The following is a 23,719-nucleotide window of genomic DNA, read 5'->3' as shown; positions in this document are numbered from 1 at the left end:
CTTTGCTGTATATGCAGACAAAATCAGCCCATGGTACATCATTTCTTGATTCACATAAACTAAATATACCTAGGTTCTGCTTAAGAATAAAGAGGTCCTCATGATGGGATGACGTCATATCGATTTTGACGTTGACCTTGGCACCGTGCAGTGAGCATCTTTTCATGAGCAAAACTCCAGCCTTTCCGGCGACATACTGTACCTGTTGAAGTCCACCTTTGCTATTAGCTCCTGCCTCCTCTTCTTCTCCTTCTCCTCCTTCATCTCGAGCTCTTCCTCGCTCGACAGTATGTCTTCATAGGGAAGGTCGTCGAGGTCGACATCTCCTGGCATGATGAACCTGGGAGTCGACATCATAACCGTACGAAGCTGTGAGCAGGGAGAAATCTGAACGGAAACATCTGCTGAAAGTCGATGGCTGCAGTAGAACCCTGGCTTTCAAATTTCATTTGTTTTTTGACTCCATACCAAATCAATTTTTTCCATTAAAATCAATGTAAATCCCAGTGATCCGTTCTCCTGTTCCAAAAAACATACAGCACTCTTTAGAAACTTCTTTATGGGCTTATTTGGGGCACAAATACAGAAATAAAGGAAAATAAATACGGAAATAAAGATAACCCTTAATTATTACTGCGTTTCCAGTGTTCTTTCCAGAGCACTTGTACTCTACATTTCCTTCAGTACATCAGAAAAAGAAAAGCCTTCGGCGCATACCAGACCCTCACTCACGCTATCTCCAGCAAGATGTCTTTCATTAATCCAAACTGAAAATCACTTTCCTTTGTTACCCTAGTCCCCCCTTTTAGCCAAATCAGGCGTCTTTAGCGAATCTTTGTTATTCAGGATTGTACAATTGGTTGACTTAGTCATGTCCTAGTGCTTGGCCAGGTCTTTAACACGCACACATCTCTCACGTTCGACTATTATTTTCTTCTTCAGATTGACTGTAAGTCTTCTTCTCAACACCGATATCACACTTTTTACCTTTTTGGGAGCCATAATGAGGGCTAACTTACTGAAAATGAGCACAAAAAAAAAAGCGATGTAACAGGAGAACACAATGCAGAACGATGCAAACAATGCAGAGAGGCACACACGACTGCCGCTAGGCTACAACACCTCGACGTGGAAAGCCCATAAGTTTGTTTGTTTGTGCGTTCGTGTACCGAGGCTTGTTCACAGGTCGATTCAAAATAGGCCAATTTGTTTGTAATTAGGGGCTTTGTAAGCCAAGGTTCCACTGTATTTATAGACTGTGCATCTGCATTGGTCGCAGCTGTGTGCTTGCGATCCAGCATACATTACCTGCCCCCGTCTTCTCGGTTTCCGATGGCGATGAGCGCCTCAAGGTCAGTTCCCTTCAGGCCATACTGCAGAAGCTCCTTGGCCGCGTCGACATTCTCCGGGACGCGCTCCGCACACTCATGAAGAACCCATGAGCGTTTGCGGATCTTGCTCTGGATGGGTCGCGGGGAACGGGAGACGAGGGAATGAGTTCAGAAAAAAATGACGGGATAAAATGAGATACAGAATTAGAGAGGGCGGGTGTGAAATTTTGCTACAAATTGGTAAAAATGATGCGTGAAATAGAGTAAGGGGGCTGTGCCGCAGTTAAGAGTGAGCTGTGTCCCTGCTCACCCACTCACTGTATATTTTTCACCAGACAGCACACACAAAAAAAATATAAAAACTCTAAGACACCTCTTATATCTCTCTCTGCTGTTAACCGCCCCTCCACCCCTTTTCTTCATTTCCCCCCGATCGATCTCCCTTTTTCTCCCATCTCTTACCAGATAATCTTGTATGGAGGCGATGCTGACTGTACTCTTTCTCCACTGTCTCTGGTAGACCAGGTCAGAGTCCAGATTGTACGCTTGAGCGAGAGACAGGGCTTCTCCATATTCTTCATTGTCAATCTGTTGGATTAAAAAAATCCAGGCCATACAGAGTCATGAAACTATTGTCAGTATAAAATTGGGACTGTTAAAAAGATCACAGTTATGCAAATGTATATATATATCTATGTCTGAATAATCAAGATCATATGGGAAACCGTTTCAGTAGAGAATTTAGGTTGGCTACAAACATGGTGCAATAAAAGTGATTTTAATTTTGCTTGCAATTCATAAATCTGGGGGCATTTCCTTTTATTTTGACCTGATTAGAGTATGACTCTTGCATCATGTTGGTTTGCTAATGCAGGACTTCAGCTCTAAGCACTGGTACTCCGCAATCTAGATTAAAAAAAAAAAAAAGGAGGGGGTCAAGTTGCACCACAGAGTCGAAAGCTCAAGTCAGAATCAGAAAATCGCCTCATTTGTTGTTCTTTTCCAAAATGAATCTGGTGTTTACTTATTTACAGTGCATGAGAGGTGTTCTAAAAGGGGCGTGGGAAAATATCCATTCATACGCCGTGTCGTTTTCTTTAAAACAAAATACATTCAATTCGGCCACAGCATGACACGCCATGTAATGCAGGCCTGCTCACATTGTATGCAAGTGCACGTACACAAACACACAAGGGCCAGCCCACTCTCAGTATCCATCTCCATCTTTGTGTAGGAGTACAGAGCAACACATTAGCCAGACTGCGGTTCCTCAAGAGCAACGGGAATCCCACACAGTTAAACCTCTCGTAGGAGGACATCAAAACCCGATCCTGTCCCTCGCTGGATTTGGCTAATAAAACTGTTAGTCAGCCTTGCCAGTTAGATGCTCGTATAGGCGGGGTTACGCTGCTGAGCGCAGCATCAGACTCTTTGGGTCGAGGAAAAGCCTGACCCCGGATCGTTTGTTCTGCTTATCTCACGGCCAGCTGGCCCACAAACCTCATCGGAGGTGAATCTGTGAAAGGAGATCAGGTCAGGTTTTTTTTTTTTATTTTTTGTTGTTGTTAGAGCCAAGGCGTGTTTTTGTTCGCGCAGTCTGGAGATCTCCGTGAAAGATTCGATCGTTGACATGGATGCGGACGAAAAAAAACGGCACATCTCTCTCTCGTTCGCTCGCGCAGGAATACATGTGAAAATCAGGGGGAAACGACGAGAGAAGAAAAAACAACCGGGGAAATGCGTCATGGACCAAGTGTTCGAAAGAGATAATAATGATATATTACTTAGTAACTCTCAACTGTTAGGAGTGATGGTGATGAGTAATGGCATCTAATGATGATGACAATGATGAAGAAGGCAGTAGATGATGGGTCATAAAAATGACTGATGAACCATGCTCAAACTTGGCACCACTGAGAGCCGATTCCACTCTTGCTGTCCTTTATGATAGAGGGTGTTGTTGTCTTTTCTGCAATTTGTAGCAAGTGGCAACAACAGCCATATTTCTAATGCAGCAATTAGCATTTCAGAGAGACCCCGGGGACCTAGGGATAGTCTCCGCGCCGTCTGAACATCTTGCTCGGGTTCTCGTCCGCCGGAGAGCTGATCCGACGGAACAGTAGCTCTTCTGCGAGCTGACACAGGATCTATTTAGCCAGGGACCAATTGTGCAGATCAGCCGGTTATAATTCTATGAATGAATGGTTAGCTCACACCAAACAGTAAATTAAGTGACGAGAGGAAATGAACGGCTTCACGCCGAACACACCGACAGACAACCGACAGCCAAAAACCCCTTCACTGGCGTCCTTGTGAAGCGAACCTTCGAACTCGAGCTCATACAGCTTTGACTGTTATCTCTGAGGGGTTAAATCTGGGATTTTAATTTCCCCGCCAAATTCTGTTCATAAAAGAAGCCGCAAAGAAAGGTGCCAATGAAGCAGAGAGTCCTGGAAATCTCTCTCCACCGGCCATTTTCTCGGGCTCCACGGGGGGAATCCTAGGGCGTCCCCGAGCCAAACAAGAGACAGCGACACTTCCCCTCCCCCCAACCGTGTCCTGGATCTTCCCCAGGGGCCTTTTTTACTTTGGTCAAGAAGGATGAGACTGGTTACATGACACCTATGATTCCGTGTCAAAACAAATAATCTCAAAGTCACAGATAAAGACCAACTAAGGATGAATCCCACATCCGTATATACCGAAAATCACTTAATTGTTATGCCGTATTAAGATGCCGCATTTTAGTATCTATATCAAAATACTAATTATTTTCATATGGTTTGGTTTTCCCCTTTTCATTTTGAGTTTCTGCCCGACTCGTTTTACTTTTTCCCCTCAGTAAATGAACTTGACATTTTTTTTTACAATCATGGGTGCGATTAAATGGCCAATGAGGCACTTTTAAACATTCGCAAAACACAGAGGAACAATCGCAACGACAGTTCAATACAAATCAAATAATAAGGAGGAAGTAACCATCAGAAAAAAAAAAACATAAGTATTGAACTTTATCACAATCTTGAGTAGTTCTTGAGTTAAAAAAAAATAGAGAAAATGTATAAAATGATTCTTGTCGAAATCTTCTTGTCGTGGCGACTGGACTTAAATTTCTCCACTTTAAGACGTTTCACTCTTCATCTGAGAGGCTTCTTCAGTTCTGAAGATTTCGACAAGAATTCACCATAACCCAAGTGACTGAGAACCTCCGCAGACATATAAAATGATTGTACAGAACTGCATAATTACTGGTAATTTAAGCCTAATGTGTTCCTTAATTATTTGACTGCACCCCAAAGTAAAAGTTATAGGTATTATCGCACCCGTATTTTGTATTCTTTATCTGAACTACAGTAGTTGCTTTTCTTTTGGGTCACTCACACGTGGACTAAATTCAACCACTTAAAATGATTACAACCTCCATGTCTCTTTACAATAGTGCAATTGGTGGTTTTTAGGCTCTCTCTATTAAAAAATAAGATGAATTAAAAAAAAAAAAAAAGTTGAACCTGAAAAAGCAGCCTTGTTACTTTTGTTTTAATTTGATCAAGCACTTTTTTAAATGAATAGCCCCCACTGATGCGAAAAAAAAAAAAAAAGATATGGCCTCATGCAGTTAATTTCAAATTCCAAAAGGTTAAATCCAATTAATGTATCCATTTCCATTTGTTCTGATATAAATCCAGAAACTCAGAAGAAGCTCAACCCCCCCAGCGTCAGCTGAGTCAGCCTACCTTCCTCTGATACAGCTCCTCCGGCGTGGTGGACCGCAAGCTGACCAGACGGTAGTTTTTGAGGACAGTGCGGGGACGTTTGCGTGGCGGAGCAAAGCGCTCCATCTCCGTCACGTAGTACAAACCCTGCTTGACGTAGCCAAAGTATCTGGCTTTGGCGGAGGACTCTTCATCTGAGTCGGAATCTCCGCCATCGTCGCCTTCCTCGCCTTCGCCGGCACTGGCGCTGCTCTCTAGACGCCCACGTTTCTGGGCCATTTTTACTTCACACTGTGGAGGATTACAATGAAAAAAAATTAAAAAAAAAATAGTTTGAGAAATTGATAGAAGGAAAAATAAACAGACGATAGGAGAAATGCTAATTTACATAGACTTCTTCTTCTCCTTTCGACTTTTACCTTCAGGGGTCGTCACAGCGAATCAACTTTCTCCATCTAACTCTATTCTCTGTATCCTCCTCTCTCGCACCACACCAAGTAATAGAATAAATAAAAATGCAAACTAAGTTATGAATATTTTTCAGTCACATTTGAATTGATCACACATATACATGCAGTAATTTCCAGACTATAAGCAATGATGCGGCTAATTTATGGATTTGTTTGGGGGGTGGGCTAACGAGCTTCACGACCCAAAAAAAATTTAGCCTGGTCACATTCGGACCAATGAAATTACCGTGAAATTCTGAGGCCTTACAATTCCGACACTGAAGAAGACAACTTTAATAGTTTTAGTGCGCAGGAGGAAGACAAAGATAGCGACCAGCTGGAGTAGGACAAAGCAGGGACAGAAAATGGATGGATGGATGGGCTTTTCCTTGTGTTATTTATTATTAATCTTTTTCAACAGCCATGGTACAGGCACTGTTCGGAAAAAAAGCATTTCCAGTACGTACCTGTTTTTGCAGATGCATGTATTTAATTAAATATTTTAAAAAAAGTCTGTAACATCATGTAACAATATCTCATGTTACAACGTGGACAACTGCAGCTTATAGACAAGTGCGGCCTATATATGTACACATATATTTATTTTGTTATTTTTAGGCAGTGAAGCTTATATTCAGGCGCAATAGTCCGGAAATTACGGTAGCTGAAAACATATTTTAACATTCCATACAATGCTTTGAAATAAATGTACACTACACAACATACACTATTCATTAAATACTATTGAGTTAATTAATTTGTTTTCATGATATTTTAGTTTTATACTTTAGAATTAATTTTGAAGAAGCATTAACCAATGATCATACGGCTTTACACTAAATAATACGGTAACGCATTATATTTAATAATGGATGTTAAATAAGACTAATCCACAGTGTTGTAAAGTGCCTAATAGTACTTACTCAAATTACTGTCACTGAGTAGTGTTTTGTGTACTTGCACTGTCTAAGTATATTGTGAACCACTACTTTAGCTTGAGTGCATTCATTTTAAAGCATTGTGATTTGCTACATTTTAAATGGTACTGATGATGGAGCTGTCCATTAACTACATGCCAGAAAGCGACCAGTTGATTCGTCCACTCCACAAGGAGTAGATGTCGGAAGTGAACGAACTGGCCGAAGTTAAAAAAAAAATTAAATACAAATGGAAGTTGGAGAGCAATGATGGTCCTGATGTTGAATCCCAATAGTTCTGTTGATCAAATAAATTCAAATTAGCTCAACCCTAGCCATATTTTGGAAACCCATTCAGGTTGAATCACAAGAAAGTAAAGACCTCTATAATGGAGTGTTAACTGTCAAGTCAGATTTTATATATATATATATATATATATATATATATATATATATATATATATATATAAATATTATGAAAAAGTGTTCTGTGATACAAAGCCATCAACCAAATAGGTTTGTCAGTTTTTATTTACATGGCATCAAATAGCAACTCAGCTGTCTAGTGATACTCCATGTAGAGCAGGTCTGGACCGCAATCTTTAAAATGATTTACAGAAAGCAAACATTCCCTCACGAGCAAGCAAAAGTGACGGCGGCAAGGAAAACTTTGGACAGAACCAAGCTCAATTTCAGCGGTTTTCTATCTCAACCAGTTGGGGCGAGAGAAGGACTGAGATAGAAGACAAGAGTGTAATCGAGACATGAGGATTGGGTGGGGAAGGACAGACACAAATAATCTCATACAAATAACAATAGAAATAGTAACAGTTGTATGGTTCTGATGAGATGATATGATCATTACTCTAATATTCATTCAAGAAATACTAGTGGGCGCCTGGCAAATCTGCTGCAATAGATCAGACAACATGCCCTTGGAACCTGTGAAATGAGAGGTTGCGGGGATTCGGGAGATTGTGGTTCCTCAGAGCAAGCACTGAGCAACTTGTAAAAGGTAACTAGTTAATACTGATCAGATAAGAGTTTACTTCTGCTTCAGTAGAATGTCATCAATATCTGAGTACTTAACCATGAAGGTCATGAAGAACATCGTTGGAGTAGTCGATCATGGGCTAGTAACCGCAAATGACTTCATGAATAATTCACAGGTAAGATTTTAAGTTGAGATTGTAAATTAACAAAGCACCATTCAAACTTCTCCGAAGCTTGCGAATTGGGCTGTGTGTTCACTAAGTGTGAAGGTGGACACACTTAGCGAACACACAATACAGAATACAGAAAAACATATATGCTACTTTTCCTCTGATGAGACACCCTGGATCTAAACATCATGATGTACACGTGAATTTCACCACCGTATTCTAGTATTAATCTAGGGATTTTTGGTATGTGTACACTTACTATGTGTTTAAAAATATGTTTTAATACGTAACCGGTGAGCAAAATAAAAATGAGTTTTTATTGCTGCAATATATGAGTGCTACAGATGCAGAATTTGCTGGTAGAGAGGTACAGAAATAGCCAAAGGGAGCTGCATTGTGCCTTTGTAGACCTACAAAAAGCATACAACAGGGTGCCAAGAGATGACCTATGGTATTGTAGGCAGAAGTCTGGAGTGGCAGAGAAGTATGTTAGACTGGTGCAGGACATGTATGCTATCTGTGAAACAGTGGTGAATGTGCTGGAGATGTGACAGAGAAATTTATGGGACTACATCAGGGATCAGCTATGAGCCCCTTGTTTGCAGTGGTGATGGACAGGCTAACAGATGAGGTTGGACAGGAATCTCCAGGAATTGTGATCTAGAGTAAGAGGGAACAGGTAAAGGAAAATATAGAGGTGGGGGTATGCTCTGGAAATGAGACGAATGAAGGTTAGTTGCAACAAGACAGACTATACATGTGTGAATGAGAGGGACCAAAGTGGAACGGTGAGGCTACAGGGAGTGGAAAAGGTGGAGAATTTCAAATACTTCGGGTCAACATTCCATACCAATGTCGAGTGCAGAAAAGAAGTGAAGAAACAGGTTCAAGCAGGTGTATAAGACAGTTGTGAGACCAGCAATGCTGTATGGTTTGGAGAAGACAGGAAGCAGAGCTGGAGGTAGCAGAGATGAAGACGTTAAGGTTCTCTTTGGGAGTGATGAGGATAGAGGGGACCAGGAATGAATCTATCAGAGGGGCAGCACATTTTAGATGCTTCTGAGATAAGGTCAGAGAAGCCAAACTGAGATGGCTTGGTCAGAGAAGGGATAGTGAATATATTGGTAGAAGGATGCTGGAAGACCAAAGACAAGATTTATGGATGGCGTGAAAGACGATGTGAAGTTAGATGGTGTGAGAAAAGAGAATAGGATTAGAAGGAAGAGATACATTTGCTGTGGCAACCCCTCAAGGGAAAAGCAAAAAGGAAAAGGTCATTGCTGCAATAATGGTTATATAACATTATCTTAAAAGAACTTGTTGATCCATTAATAATCAGTAATTGACTCATGTCAACCCACAATTATGTTTTAAAAAAAAAAAAAAAAAATGTTGCCCCACATCAGAAAAATTAAGCACCCCTAAGTTGAACAAAACAGTCAGATTTATAGCCTTGCCTGAAAAATAATCTATGATGTGGTGGATGGACACTTTTTGTCAGCGGGACGTGATGAATGAGTGACAAAGCGTAGAGTGCAAGGCTGTACTGTTTACATCCGACTGCGTTGAAATGGACAAACCTGCTTCATCTAATGGCTTTTTTTGCAGAGGCGTATTAAAGAAAAAAAAAAAAAAAAAAAAAGAAGAAATTGCAAGGTCACGCTGCTTGACAGACATCTTTATTCAAGCTGTTTAAAAGTGTTCCTTTCCTCTAGTTTTGTGATTGCCTCAGTTGGGGGGAAAAAATTATGAGAGAGGGAAAAATGCTGCCCCTTCCACAGCGAGGTGTTATGACGCACCTGAAAAGCACTAAGTGTTTAATCGATGGGAAGATGATTACTATCAACACGCAAGGTCATGTTATTTTCTGCTTGTGAACACGTGCCCACCAGCCCATCCTCACACACGACCTCATAAGCAGTGGGATCATCTGACACTGTATTAATAAAAAAAAAAAAAAAAAAAAAAAAAAAAAAACTACCCTCTCATCTCCCCCTTCCATCCCGAGCCAGGGTGATGTAACGTTTCCCAAAAGTTAACAGCAAGATGGTCAGGATTTTTTTTTCTATGTAATCAGATAAAAAAAACAAGGAAAAAAGTGAAATGAAAGGGAAGAGTGGTGTGAAATTAGGGTCCTTGTGGGATATAGAACATGTTTCATCATACACGCTGTTCAACTGTTTTAATACACTATCACACACTTATTTAAAAACTAGCCACTAATTTGCAATTAACAACCCCTAATTCATACGAAATATATTTATAAAAACATAGATTTATCATACTATGTATTGGCTTCATTTACATTTTTTACGTTCTTATACAACCTTCCTCAAGGTTCTCTCATCTCACAAGTTTCCGGGGGCCGTGGACTGATCTACAGCAGCAGTCTTGCATGACCTCCATTACTGTTATGTCTTTTCTGAATCTTAAAATTATTATTGTATCATGTCCACTGTCGCCATCTCATTTGTGCCTATCCAACCTAAACCTGATACCTCAATTACACTCTTGCTTTCTATCTCTCAGTCCTTCTCTTTCACCTCAACTGGTCGAGGCGGAAGGCCGCCAAAATTGAGATTGGATCCGCCCAAGGGTTTCCTTGCCACTGTTGCCAAGTGCTTGCCCATGGGAGGGATGGTGGCTTAGTGTGCGGTCCAGTGTGTGGGTGTTTGGCAGCATATAAATAAAATCTGACTTATTAAAATCTAACCTATTAGGCTGTGCTTTTTTTTTTTTTTTTTAATCACAGGTGTTTAAACACTTTTTTCTTATCATACTTTTAAAAAAAATCTTAATTTTTCTGATTCAAATTCTAAAGGGCTGAACAAGTATTTACTTGAAATTATTGAAAATGTGATTTCTTTGATTCGGTCGGAAAAAGGAAAAAAAAAGACCGGAATTCCATGCAAATGTAGGCGTGTGAAGGTTTTTGAATCACTTTTGAGTTTTTTCGTTGCAAATAAACAGGGAATTACATAGGAAAAAAAAAAAAAAACATGTCCTTTTCTCAGTTCCTATGCTTCCGGCGATAGGTCATAGTCCTCCGCACCATTGAACACCGATCTTTTCTGTACTATGCATTTTAAACCCCCCCCTGCTGGAGAGATACGCAATCTATCTGATGGCAGGCGATATCTTTACATTTACCTCCAGGCTGAGGAAGCCTCCATCGTGTGCAGCAGTGACTCGGGGTGATGGCTCAAACCACTCGCAGGATTTGCCCAACAGATTCCGGAGTGTCCTGACGGACGAGACAGTGACGGAGCCGGAGCAGCGGGCCAAGATCAAGACGTTTTCACTCCACCAACTCACATCCACGAGAGGGTAGAACTGCTCCTTGTCTGGGGAAGATAAGGTGCAGCGGTATGGATGTAATGACACCCCAGAGGAAAGCGGAGTGAAAACGAAACAAAGGATTGACCACTTTGTCTGCAGCGTATTCTTCAACATGAATTGTGTGCTTATTGGCTCATTTGGATGATGTATCACATAATTTTCTCTCATCAAATATGCATTTATCCCCCCCCCCCCTGCACATGTAGCTGTAATCCCATGTCAATTAATAGATTCTTTTTCATTTTTACCAACACAACTGGCCGCAACAACCTCGTGTTGACATCTCCAGGAGATTTTAAATGCATTTGACTGATCTCGTATCAAATCTATCTTTAAAGTTATATCAAAATGCTCTCCATACAGATCAAGTCTGGACTATTCTTTTATTATTTACATGCCTGGGGATCTATTTTGCAATTTCTCCATGAATGGACGAATAAATTATCTTCTTGCTTTGCCAGAATTGGTTGCTGGAGCCAATACCAGGGCAGAAACGTGCGAGTCAACACAAGGTGCCCAACGAGTGATTGGATTTCAAGACTGTTTCTGATCTTCTTTTCCTGTGGGCGCTTTCCTTCAGAGGTCATCCCAGTGAATCTCCTGCCTCCATCTAACCCCATCCTCTGCATCAGCTTTTTTCACACCAACTATCTTCATGTCCCCTCTCAATATGTCCGTAAATCTCCTCTTTATTCTTCTCCTCAGCTTCCTCCATCGCAGCTCCAATCTCAGCATCCTTCAACTCATATATTCACCATCCCTCCTCTGTACATGTCTGAAAATATCACATTTTGACCTCTTCTCCGACTTTATCTCGAAGTCATCTAACATGCGCTGTCCCTCCGACGGATTCTGTCCCGATCCTATTCATCCTTGTCATTTCTGAAGAGGGACTCAACATTTTCATCTCTGATCTCCAGCCCTGACTCCTGACATGGCCTATCCACTTATAATGACATAGCACCGAAAGACCGTCTCTTCAAACAGAGCGATACAAACCGAGAAATGGGCAGAAAATTGTCAATTCAACTTTTCATTTAGCTTATCGTATGGTTGATTGTTTTACACAGCGTTTGGCTAATTGTTTTTTTTCCAAATTCGCTTTAACAGTCATTAATATAGAATACCATTTTTTTTTTTTTTTAATCAAAACTGCAAGATGATGAAAGTGCTCTATAAGGTGGGGGGACGATTCGCCGAGTTTTCCCAAAAGCAACAAATTGCAATTAGGTTTGGGAATGTAGGAAAAAGAGATATGTGGACTTATTTGTCGTTTGTCAGAAACACACGGATTCATTCTTAAAAGTTGTCAAAGGGGTTAATTACTACTCGCATAAACTGTCAAAAAAAGACTGCAGAGCATCTACTGCAGCACTAGGATACGCAAGGCAATTAAACAAGCATAAAAATAGACGCTCTTGGACATGGACACTGAATAAGAAGTGTGTGGCGGCCTTTGGCTGTGTATCTAAATAACTGTATAATTCAGTGAATAAGGCATGTCAAAGATCATTAAGTTGTATCCGCTGTGGTCTGCTGTGTCAGCAAAAACACCCATTCCCTGCAGGCAAGACTACCTTTTATTTTTTTTCTTTTCTCCAGCGACGTTTTCCACTCTGGATTGATCTCCTCAAATCCTGGCTGTGGGCAAGACCGAAGGATGAGGGCACCAAAGAAGAAGGGAGGGATAGCATGGAAGAGGCAAGGAGGGAGAGAAATTAATCTCCTAACCCTGTTTACGGGGAGCGTACATGCAGCCCTCTGCCGGCTCATGCAAGCGATGAAGCAGAACAAGCACATGCATGCAAACACACACTGCACAAATCAGTAAGAAAAACTGTGCAAATGTAAGTTCTCCCTAAGCCGTATTACTGACTCTACCAGGAGCACACATTCCTCATACACTAAGGTCACAGAGAGATTGCATTAACACAGTCAGTCAAGCATCTAATGCAAAAAAATCTTAGCGAGCAGCTGCAATGCAAACAGGTATTTACACATTAGCAGAGCCATGCATGCATGCACGGATATTTACACGTAGCCAGAAGCGGCTTACAGATGTACCTGTTGGTCTTGCTGCCACGTGGCCCGCTGCTTCAGTGACGGGATATCCCAGAGGGACAGGCAGCCGGAGAAGTGGATGACGGCGAGCAGGGTGCCGTCGGGACTCAGACTCATCCGGAACACGCCATCCTGGCCAATGAGTGCAGTTATTGAAGGTAATGTATCCCCGCTTATTTATATAAAAAAAAAAATAAAAAAAAAATAAAAAACGGACATGGAGGAAAGCTACCATTTCGTCCTTTTGTCTGGAAAACATCCTGAAGCTGGGCATCCTGAAGAAACCCCTCTTCTGATTCTATGAAAAGAGAAGGTACATGACAAATCTGGGGGGGGGGGGCGGGTTTTTTTTTTTGCGCAAGTGTACGATGGGCCCTCACTGTATTGACATCGTCCTCGTAGCTGGTAACCTGCTTGTAGTGCGGTGAGCCTGACAGAGCTCTCCAAGCTGTGACGCCGCAACGTGAGGCTTTGGATGTGCTGTTGTTCCCCGACTCACAGCCCCCCACCAGCAACAACCTGGACGATATGCGCACACACACACAAACTCATGGTTACAAACTGCACAACTATGGCCCTTTGAGAAAATTAAGACATTGACTACCTAGTTCAGAAGTGTATTAGAGAGAAAAAAAAAATAGTGTAAACATTTGTCTGGAATCAGTGGCAAAACACAATCTAGGAAAAAAAAAAAAAAAAAGATACACGAGTGTCCACAGCGGTCTGTGTATCTCTATTTGTAAAGTAAACAACAACAACAGCCAGGAACTCATGGACGGGAGCTGAAACTGAGATGCTGTCCAGCTCAACACTGCCCCCTGGTGATAAGGTGTTGGATATATAGAAAGCCAGGAGATGAGGGTAATTGTGAACTGATATAAAGAAAACAATTCACAGCGCCGTCATTTTATTCTCTATGTTGTGATCCCATTGTTTCATTAGAATGCATGCAAAACTAGTGTGAGCAAGCCCTGATAAGGCCAGGAAATTGACCAAAAATGTAGTTTTTAATTATCTCTTTGGTTTGCAGTTAAAGAAAAAAAAAAACAAACAAAAAAAAAGTCACAGCAATTATAGCCGTGACGCTCATTTTCACAAAGAAGGTCTAATTTTCTGACGGGATGACTGAATGACAGCGTTGCCAAGAGTCGACAGAGTCGAGTCAGCCATTTGGAAATAAAATAAATTCATTAAAAAAAAAAAAAAAAAAAAAAAAAAAAAACAATGACAAGCATAATTTGGTGACAAACAAAAATACATTTCTTATTTATGTGTGTGTGTGTGTATGTATTTATATGTGTATACATGTATATAAATATGTTTGTTTCAATGTTTTTCATTAACAAGTTTGTCACTTTTTTTATTTTCATTGTTTTTTTGCTGTTTTTTTCAGGGGATTTGTATGTTGTGTAAGTGTATATACTTCTGTGTCCTTGAGTGTTGAATAAAGCACCTAAAATAAAAAGTTTTCTTGCTTTCTTCTTCTAAAAAAAAACCATAAACTCAATCATAAGCAAATTTTAGCCCTTATTAAGTAACACACACTTACACACTGTTCTCATAGGGTTCCTTTAGCTCTCAGATCCTTGACCAAGACCTCTGTCTGAGACCACAAAGACCCCCAGCACATATAAAAACAACGCCATGTATATTTCGTAACCCCTCTGAAATCTGTCGAGTCGGGGAACGACTCAGCGGACTTCTGTCTCCCGTCCCCGTCACGTGTACGCTGAAGAAAAAAACCCTTTGTTTTCTTATCGAGTTGAACCAACTTGTCTTTTTCTTATCTCTACTCTATTCTCTCTGTAGCTGACCCAGTTCTCGCCCTGGGGATCTTTGAAGTTTCATCTCATCTATCAGTTGGCAAACACTTGACGGTAGCTGTCAAAATCCATTAGGCTGCCAAACCAAGCTTTACCTGCCAAACTGAGTCCCGTTTCTGCAGACCGGGGCAACTTTTTCAGGGGCCGGGAGGGGGAAGGGTCGGGATCTTGGTGAAAACAGTGAGGCCACGGATAACAGCCAGAGGTCATTAACCGAAAAACTTTGAATACCACGGGGTGAGACTGTGCAAGGGCGTCCCAGACTGCCGGAGCCAATTCCTGCAGGTGTTGCATTAAAGTGATTGCTTCATTTATTCCCTGGGTGAGCCTTTCGGCCCCATTTCTGTGCTGTAATCCCTTCTCCAATTGTAACATCATCTGCAAAAGGAATATATTCCTTCTGATATAGCAAACTCTCTTTTTTGGCATAATCCTAGGGGGATTCTAAGGTATACATTCATTTATAACCTTGAAACCTGTCAGCCGAACGAGTTTTGGAAAATGAGTTTCAGAACTGGAATGTTGTAAATTCAAAATTCTGATACATTAGTATAATACATGCTAACAGGCAAACTGGTAGCAAGTGAGTGCAAACTCAAAAGATGACAGAGTTTGAAATCATCTTAATATTTTCAAATTAAATTATTTGAACTAACAAGGGTGTCCTCATCTGCAATGTGTTAAATAATAACTGAAATTGTGAGGATTTATAGAGAGGTCTGTAAAGAGGCCACAGACAGAAATATTCTTTTGTAGGGAAGTAAGTTGAGCACCAAAGGCATTCTGTTAATTCATTTTTTAAATTAGTCGTTATTTCTACCACTCTCTACAGCTGTAAGAAGTTGACAACAGACTTACCGGTGGCCAGGATGATAAATGGCTGAAGTGATGCCATGAGAATAATGGGCGGAGAAACTGAAGCTGTGATTTTCCTGGAAGTTCTGATTGGTGCCAACGCTAAGAGACAGAGGGCATGAGAGGACAGTCAGATGGGGGAGTCAACGAAAAGAGAATTCTGGTCAGTAAAAATAAATTAAAAAAAAAGGGGGTTATAAAAATAAAATCACAAGGCAAACAGCAGGGTGCAAAATGGGTTCTCTCTTTAGTCAAAGGAAGTATATGCATAATGTAGTAAAATTAATAGCAGCACCATCATCACAACATTGACAATCATGTACTGACATTCCTGACCCCCTTTTTTGCCGTAACATGAATAAAAGAAAACAAAAGAAGACATAGAGCAGGACATGGCAAGGAGCATCTAGACAACATCCTTGCACTTTGGTAGAGAGTATGGGGATTGATCATTTGACTGCTTGCAAACACTGATAGTCGAAAGAGACGTGGGGAACCTTCGAGTCCTGCTCGGCACAAAGAATATCACGGAAAAGTCATGGAAATCCCAAAAATTAAACTTATCCCCTACTGTTATGCATTATTGTCACAAAAGCCTTGTGCACATGTAAAAAAAAAAAAAGCGCTGGCAAGGAGCAAAAGCAGAGTGTCAGCCATAACCCTGACTTCCAATTCAAAGTGTTCAAGTGACAAAATTGGAATAAGCTTCGGTGTCGAAAAGGAACCTCCGAAAAATGATTTCAGAGTGAATCTGGTGCAAATGTCTCGTCTTAATGACAAACCCTGGCGCTTGTGCGCCAACATCCCGAAGGCTTCAAAAAGGAAAAAAAAAAAATTGTATCAACGCTTATCTGCGTGTAACGGAAAAATAAATCAGCATCACCCCCCCCGCTCTCCCAGTGCATCAAACCGGGTAAGCATTACTGAAGGGGAAGCAATCGTCTAATCCAGATTCTACATGCATCCGCAATCCCATCTTGTGTCTCGGAGCAGCGGGCGCACCGAGGCAGGGTGTGACTGCGGCAATCATACAGAAAGCATCTCCACTACATGGCCATATTTGATAGCGCTGCATTAAAAAGGGAGGGTCGGAGCACAGATGAGAAAAGCATATTCTGTTGCTAGCGCACACACACGCAATCAGAGGTCATCAATCATATACTGAAAATGCGTATTGAGTAATGTGTTCTGAACAGGGTAACCGCGATTCAAACGGGAATATAAATAACATTTCAGATTGAACAACGAAAACAAGTGCGCTGGCTCCGAAAGGTTAAAGCCTAACACTTTTTTAGTCTGTAAATTGTATTACGCCTCGGGATGGTTCTGGGTATCAATGTCTGGAGATACTGCCAGTTTCAGCGCGGGAGTCAAACGTGTATGAGGCATCGGGTGCGTGTTGGGATTACAGATTATAACCGCTGCGCATAATTATCGTGAGCATGAATAAAACTATATGTCAGTCAAAAAGCGCAATGGCAAATAAGAAGGGGATATACATCACATATAATTGAAATGCAAGTTTCCATAATACACATGCTGTAGTACAGAAGTCCCTCATCACCCGGATCACCTGATTTTCAATTTTTTTTTATAAAATTTTTTACCACATTTTTTGTGGTATCATCAATTATAATAATTTGATTAATTAATTATTACATTAATTAATTTATTTATTCATTATGATTAAATTATTTCTATGTATACTATTTCAATTACTTTTATAGTAAAATAAGCATTTCTAGGGTAGCGACCAACCAGAGCACGGTGTAATATCCTGGGCTCTGATTCGCTCACCAACTGTTGCATCACTCTGCATCTCCTGCAATTGGCATGCATTCAGCATCATGTCTTGTCCATTTCACATCGACGTGCAAATGCTACCCGTAGTGTTTCTCTGAAATGTTGTGTTTTGAATTGTATGTGTGAATTGTCTTTGCAATGTTTTAATTTATTTCAACTCCTACTATGACACCCAAATGTTCTGTACCTTGTAAGGTATCTCGCACTGAACCGAAGCGGCAGAGGAAGATGCTAACCATCGTGAAAAAAGTGCTTCTCGGCATGTTAAAGCAAGGGAGAAAGTTAAATTACATATGTATGAGTGTAAAAAGTTTTTAAGTGTATAGGAAGTGTTTATAAGAGTATCAGACTGGTTCAATGAGTGTGGGGAGAGTCAAAAAGGGCCAAATACGTATAAATAATCTACTTAAAATATGGTCGCTCCTGCGCAGATTTGTTTATCACAGTTGGTTATTTAACGTAACCCCCACGATAAAGGAAGGACTACTGGAGTTGAACTACTGTTCTGAAAGTGAGATAATAGAGTAGACCGAGGTTAATATCGTGTGAATCATGAGCGGTTGGCCTCCGATTTAAATAATGGTCGATAACAATATACTGAAGACAATCAAATGTGCGGGTCCACTTAGACCCAGACATCATGGCATTACACTGTAGAAAAAGCAGAAATCGTGTTTTAAATTGAAACAATGCAAGCGGTGAGACCTACATACTATTTTTTTTAAGAATTTTCTCATAGACCAGACGGTGTTAATGGGCAAGACACAGCACTCACCTGACCAGGTAGCTCTTGAGACCACCTCCATAGGTGATAACAAGCAGCTCGGCAGACCACTGGGCACTGGTTGTGTACTCCAGGAAGATCAGACCTGCCACTGCACAGCTAAAGTCCCCCGGAAAACTCACCACCTTTTCAACCAGATAAAGAAACGAACGTCAGCGCGCGCAAAACGCAGAAATAGATACATTTATGCAAAAACAGAAGAAAGAAGATAGCGAAGAAGGTCGGGCAGGAAGGCAAGAGTAAGAAATCATTGCGGGGAGAAGTGAGAGCAACAAAAAACTAGAAGGAATTCCCCCTATTTTTTTTAACAGTTAATGTTTCTTTTTTTTCTTTTTTTCAAATTATCATCTCCTGAAATAGGTGTGAGTCGCCAGTGTGTGCAGGTGACACCGACACACAAGGGGAAAACAGGAGGTGCTGTTATAGCAAGCAGGCACACGTTATAGAGATGCATAACTTAGTAGTATTGCACTAAAGGAAAAAGGGATCACAGACTTTGAAAGATGAACGCGACAGGGGAGAATGACAAGCGTCGGAGCTCATCGACTCCGATGGGGCGCACCGAGGAACCGGGGGAGCGCCGTTATGGCAACGGGAGAAACGATAACATGTGGCACTCTGAGGGGCATCGGAGCGAGCGAGGGGATGCGACAGATGGACTCGACATGGCAGCTCAAAGAGCCGCGGAGAGACAAACACGGGGATGATCGAAAGACGAGCGGAGGGGAAGATAGGAGGATCAAGGGAGGGCATAAGGAGCAGCCGGCGTGTAAAAAATTAAAAAGGAGAGGTGGTGGAGATGAAGGGAATGGAAAAGTATAGGCTCTGGAATGGGTTTGGGGGGGGGGGGGGGGGGGGCGTCAGACAATGATTGAGAAAGCAGTGACAGGAGAGAAAAAGAAAAAAAAAAAGGGGGTGTAAGACGGAGTCATTCTCTTCAAAGGTGACAGAGACTTGAAGTGGCCTCTTAATGTCAACTCCTCTCAAACTGCGTCTCCAGTGGCCATATTTTTGACGTCTGAATCCTCGTTATTGTGTAACTCCATAGTTAAGAATACACTTTTATCTGGGTTGTTAAACATTCAGAATATACTGGATTTTATTGTTTTTACATTCATGCAGCATTGTTGACCAAATGAAATCTAACCTCAGCTAAAAGTCTACATACCATTGGTGTTATTTTGTTTTTGTTTTTTTTTTACATCACTCAGATTGTCATTTCTGATTAAAATGTAATCTCCTGCACGTCTCCCCGTGCTTCAGTTCACATATTTTGACAAGAATTAAGATATTTTCAGGTGCTGCATTCAGAATTAAAAAAAAAAAAAACTATATATCCAGGAGGGGCAATTGGGGGTCACATGGAGTAGCAGTGTGAACATCAAAGAATTAAATTAAAAAAGAAAAAAAAAAAAAGAAAAAAAAAATATATAAATACACACGTGTGTATATACATATATACACATATATACACACATGTGTGAATATACATATATACACAAATACATATATATCTACATATACACAAACATATATACACATATATACACACACTCTCCACACTGACCACTCCGGACGTTTATCATTTAGGCACTGGTGCTGGGTTTCCATGCCGTGTGCATTATCAGTATTGTTATTTGCACAAGTAAAAATGCCATGTTTACCGGCGGGATGACAAACAGCTCGCTGCCCATGAGGTCGAAGAGGCGCACAGTGCCTGTGCTGTCGGCGAAGGCCAGCAGGGTGCAGTCGTGGCTCCATGCCACCCGACGCCATTGGGGATTTTGGTCCTTGGGCACTATGTAAGCCAGAAAAAATAACTACATCAATAATGTATATAAATATAAATAATGATAATGTAAAGAAAGGAATCTGCCGCCGGCAGAAGAGCGACAAGATGCTCAGGGAGCCATGGATTACTTGTATATCGAAAAAACTCTCCGCATATAATCCCCCGTGTTATGCGGTGTGACGATGATGAATACAGATGGGAGAAAAAGGATAAAGCTAATGCCATACATCAACACTGTGTGTCTGAGGAGCCGTCCAATTCATCAGTGAAGGATAGTGGGAGTAATACATCTCAATAATTGTCTCTCAAAGACGGGCACATATACACATCTACGTGCACACTCATTTCAAGAGGGTCAGGGGGGGTTGAGGAAGGGACAGAGTAAGGGGCAGGAAAGCAGAAATCATAAATCCAGTTGTTTTTTTTCTTTTATTGAAGTATAGGCTACTGTTTTGCCAATCTGCTGGCTCAGCAGTGCAGTGAGTGTAACCATATCGCTGTGATAAACCGCATCCCTGCCTACTGGCGCCTTTTCAAGGATCCTCCGTCATACTTCCCTCTGATGGAGGGTCAGCGCAGACAGCCTGTTTTGAATACCTGATTATCTTATGACAGAGGAGCGGCGCCGCTTTCTCCAGCAAATGCGAGTAAGCGGGAGGGAGTGTGGTTCGATTTTCAAGATTAAATGAGACTCAGCCTCTGTCGTACCCTCAGGTTTGTCCGACAGTCTGAAACTTAATATGCCATCGCCGGCGCGTTGCCTGCTAAGCAATAAAGTTATGAAAATGAAGTTATGTTTTTGTTGATATCACATAACTGGGCTGCTGGCGTTTATTGCATTGAATTTCCGGGGCTGAGGAACACTGCCGCAACCCCTGGTGGGCAATACGGCGAACGAATGAAAGCAATGGATATTGTATGACTGGAATTTTAAATGAAGAACAAAGGGAAAGAAGTGGGAGGGCGAGACAGACGAAGAGGGAACGAGACAGGGTGAGAGCGAGTGACAAACAATGTACGTGGCACCCACAGAGACAAATAATAGTTCCCCCAAATTTTAAGGTTCTACGAGCACCTCGGGAAGTAAGAAATTTAACAAACCTTTGAGACTCGCAGCAGAGGCGTTGCAAATACATGGAATCATTATGAAAGCAGTGGGAGCCTCCCTTGTCTTTTCTTTATTTTGGTTCCTATTTAAATCTTTTTTTTCTTTTTCCATTAAAACTCTCACCCGGCCTCGTTGTCTACCTCACTTCCATTGTATAGACTGTGTTGTTCTGCAGCCGAGAGAGAGCTCCATTTCCACATAGATAGCTTTTTGAGGGAGATGTGAAATTACAGCCTTCTGTCCCTTTTTTTTCCGCCTTTTTTGTACTCATAACGGCAGTGGGGGTGGAAGTTGGGGAGAATTATACCCGACGACAACAGAAGCCTTCTATCTAAGGCCTTACAGATGCATTTATCGGAGCTCAACAGTTATGAATTATGTAAGGAGGTGGGAGACGGCTCTTCGGAAACAGCGGCAGACAGGAGGTAGAGGGAGGACGGGAGGGGGTGTCAGACAGGGAACCCAGGTGTGTTCACTCGCAAGAAAGTCCCGTACACACCAGCAGGAAGGAGCAAACGCCCGCGCGCACGTTCTTCCACTAAAAGCAAATGCCATTAAAAAGGCAGGATCACGGCAAAATCCATTAGGACAAATCTCCGTGAAATGAAATGAAGTAAAATGAAAATGAAAAGGAGAGATGAAATGGAATGAGAGGGAAAAAAAAAAAAAAAAAAAAAAGGCAGGAGACAGGGGTTTACAAGTCCCAGGGGCTACTGATTTCCACAATATGAGTCATTAGAACAATGGCCCACAATGACGGCTAGCCGGAGCAGAACAGTTACAGAGTGAATGAGACGGAGACGGCTACGGGTTGAAAGAAATGGGAAGAAAAAGAAACATTTTTTTTGTCTTTTTTTTTAAAAAGTAAAGTTAAGACGGATAAAAAGTGAATGGCTGGATTTAGCACTGATCCCACTGATTTTTTTTTTTTTTTTTCGGGGGGGGGGGGGTACCTGAACAATTTACTAATTCATTGTCTCTGTGTATCCTACACAGCCTATCCAAGCTGTCCTTGGGTAAAAGGTAGGGTTCACCCTCGACCAATCACCGGACCGTCGCGGACAGATTTAGATTCACAGTTTTGAATCCTCTGTTAACCCACTGTTTGTCTTTGAACTGGAGAAAATCCACACGGACACAGAGGGAGAATGTGTCTCACATCAACTAACTGCTTTTTGTAGAATTGTAGAATTTTTAGCTCGTTTTCGCTGTTTGTTTTTCCAGAGAGGGAATACTATCTGATGAATGAGTGATGAGTGGACCGTCTCACCGAAGCAGTAGGATGTAAAATGCTGTAACATGCTGCAATAGGCAGGAGAGCCGAGAGGCCAAAGAAGTCGGACGATAGTTTGCTTTCTGTGGCAGTGACACGTTTGCATGGATCCACGAACAGAAATGGCATTCAAATCGCGTTTACCGTTTCTGTTAAAAGTAAACCAATCATAACCCACTCTTTAAAGACCTAAAACAATGCATTACTCAAACACCTTTTTATTCATCTTGTTTGAATCAGGAGAAAGAAGAAAATATATAAATTTTATTTCTACCAGCCATATAACTTTTAAAATGGTGCTCCACTTATGATATCTTATCTTATGATAATAACTGTTCTCCCCGGTGTTGGAGGGGCTGTGGCATAATGGGGGACTTTTCCCACATTTTTTGGGACTGCCCTAAACTGATGAAATTCTGGGAAGAGGTAGAAAAATAAATAAGTGAGATTTTAAAATTAAACAGACCAATTGATCCACAGCAATTTATTATGGGTACAGCATCAACAAGCGATTTAAGGAAAAAACAGGTGTTTTCGCTTAGAGTTCTTCTATTAATTGCACATAAAATGATCACAGTAAACTGGCTCAAACCCCACCCACCTACCCTGGATCAGTGGCGTCAGAGACTTAAGGATGTAAACTGCATGGAACGCATAACAGCAAACTTCAGATTGACCTATATCTTGATAAATGGGCACCCATTAAAAAATATTTGGAGAGTTGAAGATATTATCTCTATTTGACTGAGTTAGATGTTTTTTTGTGTTTTTTTTTTTTTTGTTTTTGTTTTTTTTTTTTAGTTTTATTTTATTTTTCGCTTGCTATTGAGGAAATAAATGACCTATAAAAAATATTGTATAATGTGTATCTTGTTATGAGGTTTTGTAAGAATGTGTATGACTCTGTTAAGGAACCTGTTCTAATAAATATTCAAAAAAAAAAAAATGGTGCTCCACTTTTCCTGTATACAATCACAAATACCATACAGTGAATTAGTGAGGCAGAGGGCTAAAAGGTCTGAGAACGTGTATAAAATCTGTTATGATGCTACAAAATCACTGGCTTTAAATGCTCAAACACGCCGATCCGACTCAACCGGCGCCGTCTGTTTCCGACTCTGTTGTTCGGTTCTTAAGTGGATTTTAGTCATTCTGTTGACAAGAGTCCAATGGGGAAAAACACGTCAGAACATTCTGCAGCAGAGGCTTGCAGTCGGCCTCGGCGTTCCGTGGATAATGGCCCCCCACCTGAGAGTACCTCCACTTCTTGTCATGTCAGGTTATAAATCTTTGAGTCTAGATTGGCGC

General features: G+C 41.2%; 1 protein-coding gene across 2 annotated transcripts in view; it reads right to left on the bottom strand.

Annotated features, from left to right (window-relative positions):
• Positions 1–23,719, bottom strand: part of nbas (NBAS subunit of NRZ tethering complex) — a 167,784-nt gene that overhangs the window by 136,110 nt on the left and 7,955 nt on the right. For both annotated transcript variants that reach the window (XM_086167558.1, XM_086167559.1), the window contains exons 7-18: positions 19,903–20,036; positions 18,230–18,363; positions 15,655–15,753; positions 13,354–13,492; positions 13,206–13,271; positions 12,977–13,105; positions 12,490–12,553; positions 10,724–10,917; positions 5,066–5,335; positions 1,794–1,919; positions 1,309–1,460; positions 203–340 (exon numbers count right to left, since the gene is read on the bottom strand). In XM_086167558.1, the coding sequence (XP_086023684.1) occupies positions 203–340; positions 1,309–1,460; positions 1,794–1,919; positions 5,066–5,335; positions 10,724–10,917; positions 12,490–12,553; positions 12,977–13,105; positions 13,206–13,271; positions 13,354–13,492; positions 15,655–15,753; positions 18,230–18,363; positions 19,903–20,036 (1,645 nt within the window). The remainder of the gene's footprint in view (positions 1–202; positions 341–1,308; positions 1,461–1,793; positions 1,920–5,065; positions 5,336–10,723; positions 10,918–12,489; positions 12,554–12,976; positions 13,106–13,205; positions 13,272–13,353; positions 13,493–15,654; positions 15,754–18,229; positions 18,364–19,902; positions 20,037–23,719) is intronic.

The sequence above is a fragment of the Fistularia commersonii genome, chromosome 20, assembly GCF_037954325.1.
Source record: "Fistularia commersonii isolate RoL2024-O1a breed Wild chromosome 20, RoL_Fcom_v1.0, whole genome shotgun sequence".
Lineage (NCBI taxonomy): Eukaryota > Metazoa > Chordata > Actinopteri > Syngnathiformes > Fistulariidae > Fistularia > Fistularia commersonii.
This window is presented reverse-complemented; position numbering and strand designations above follow the sequence as displayed.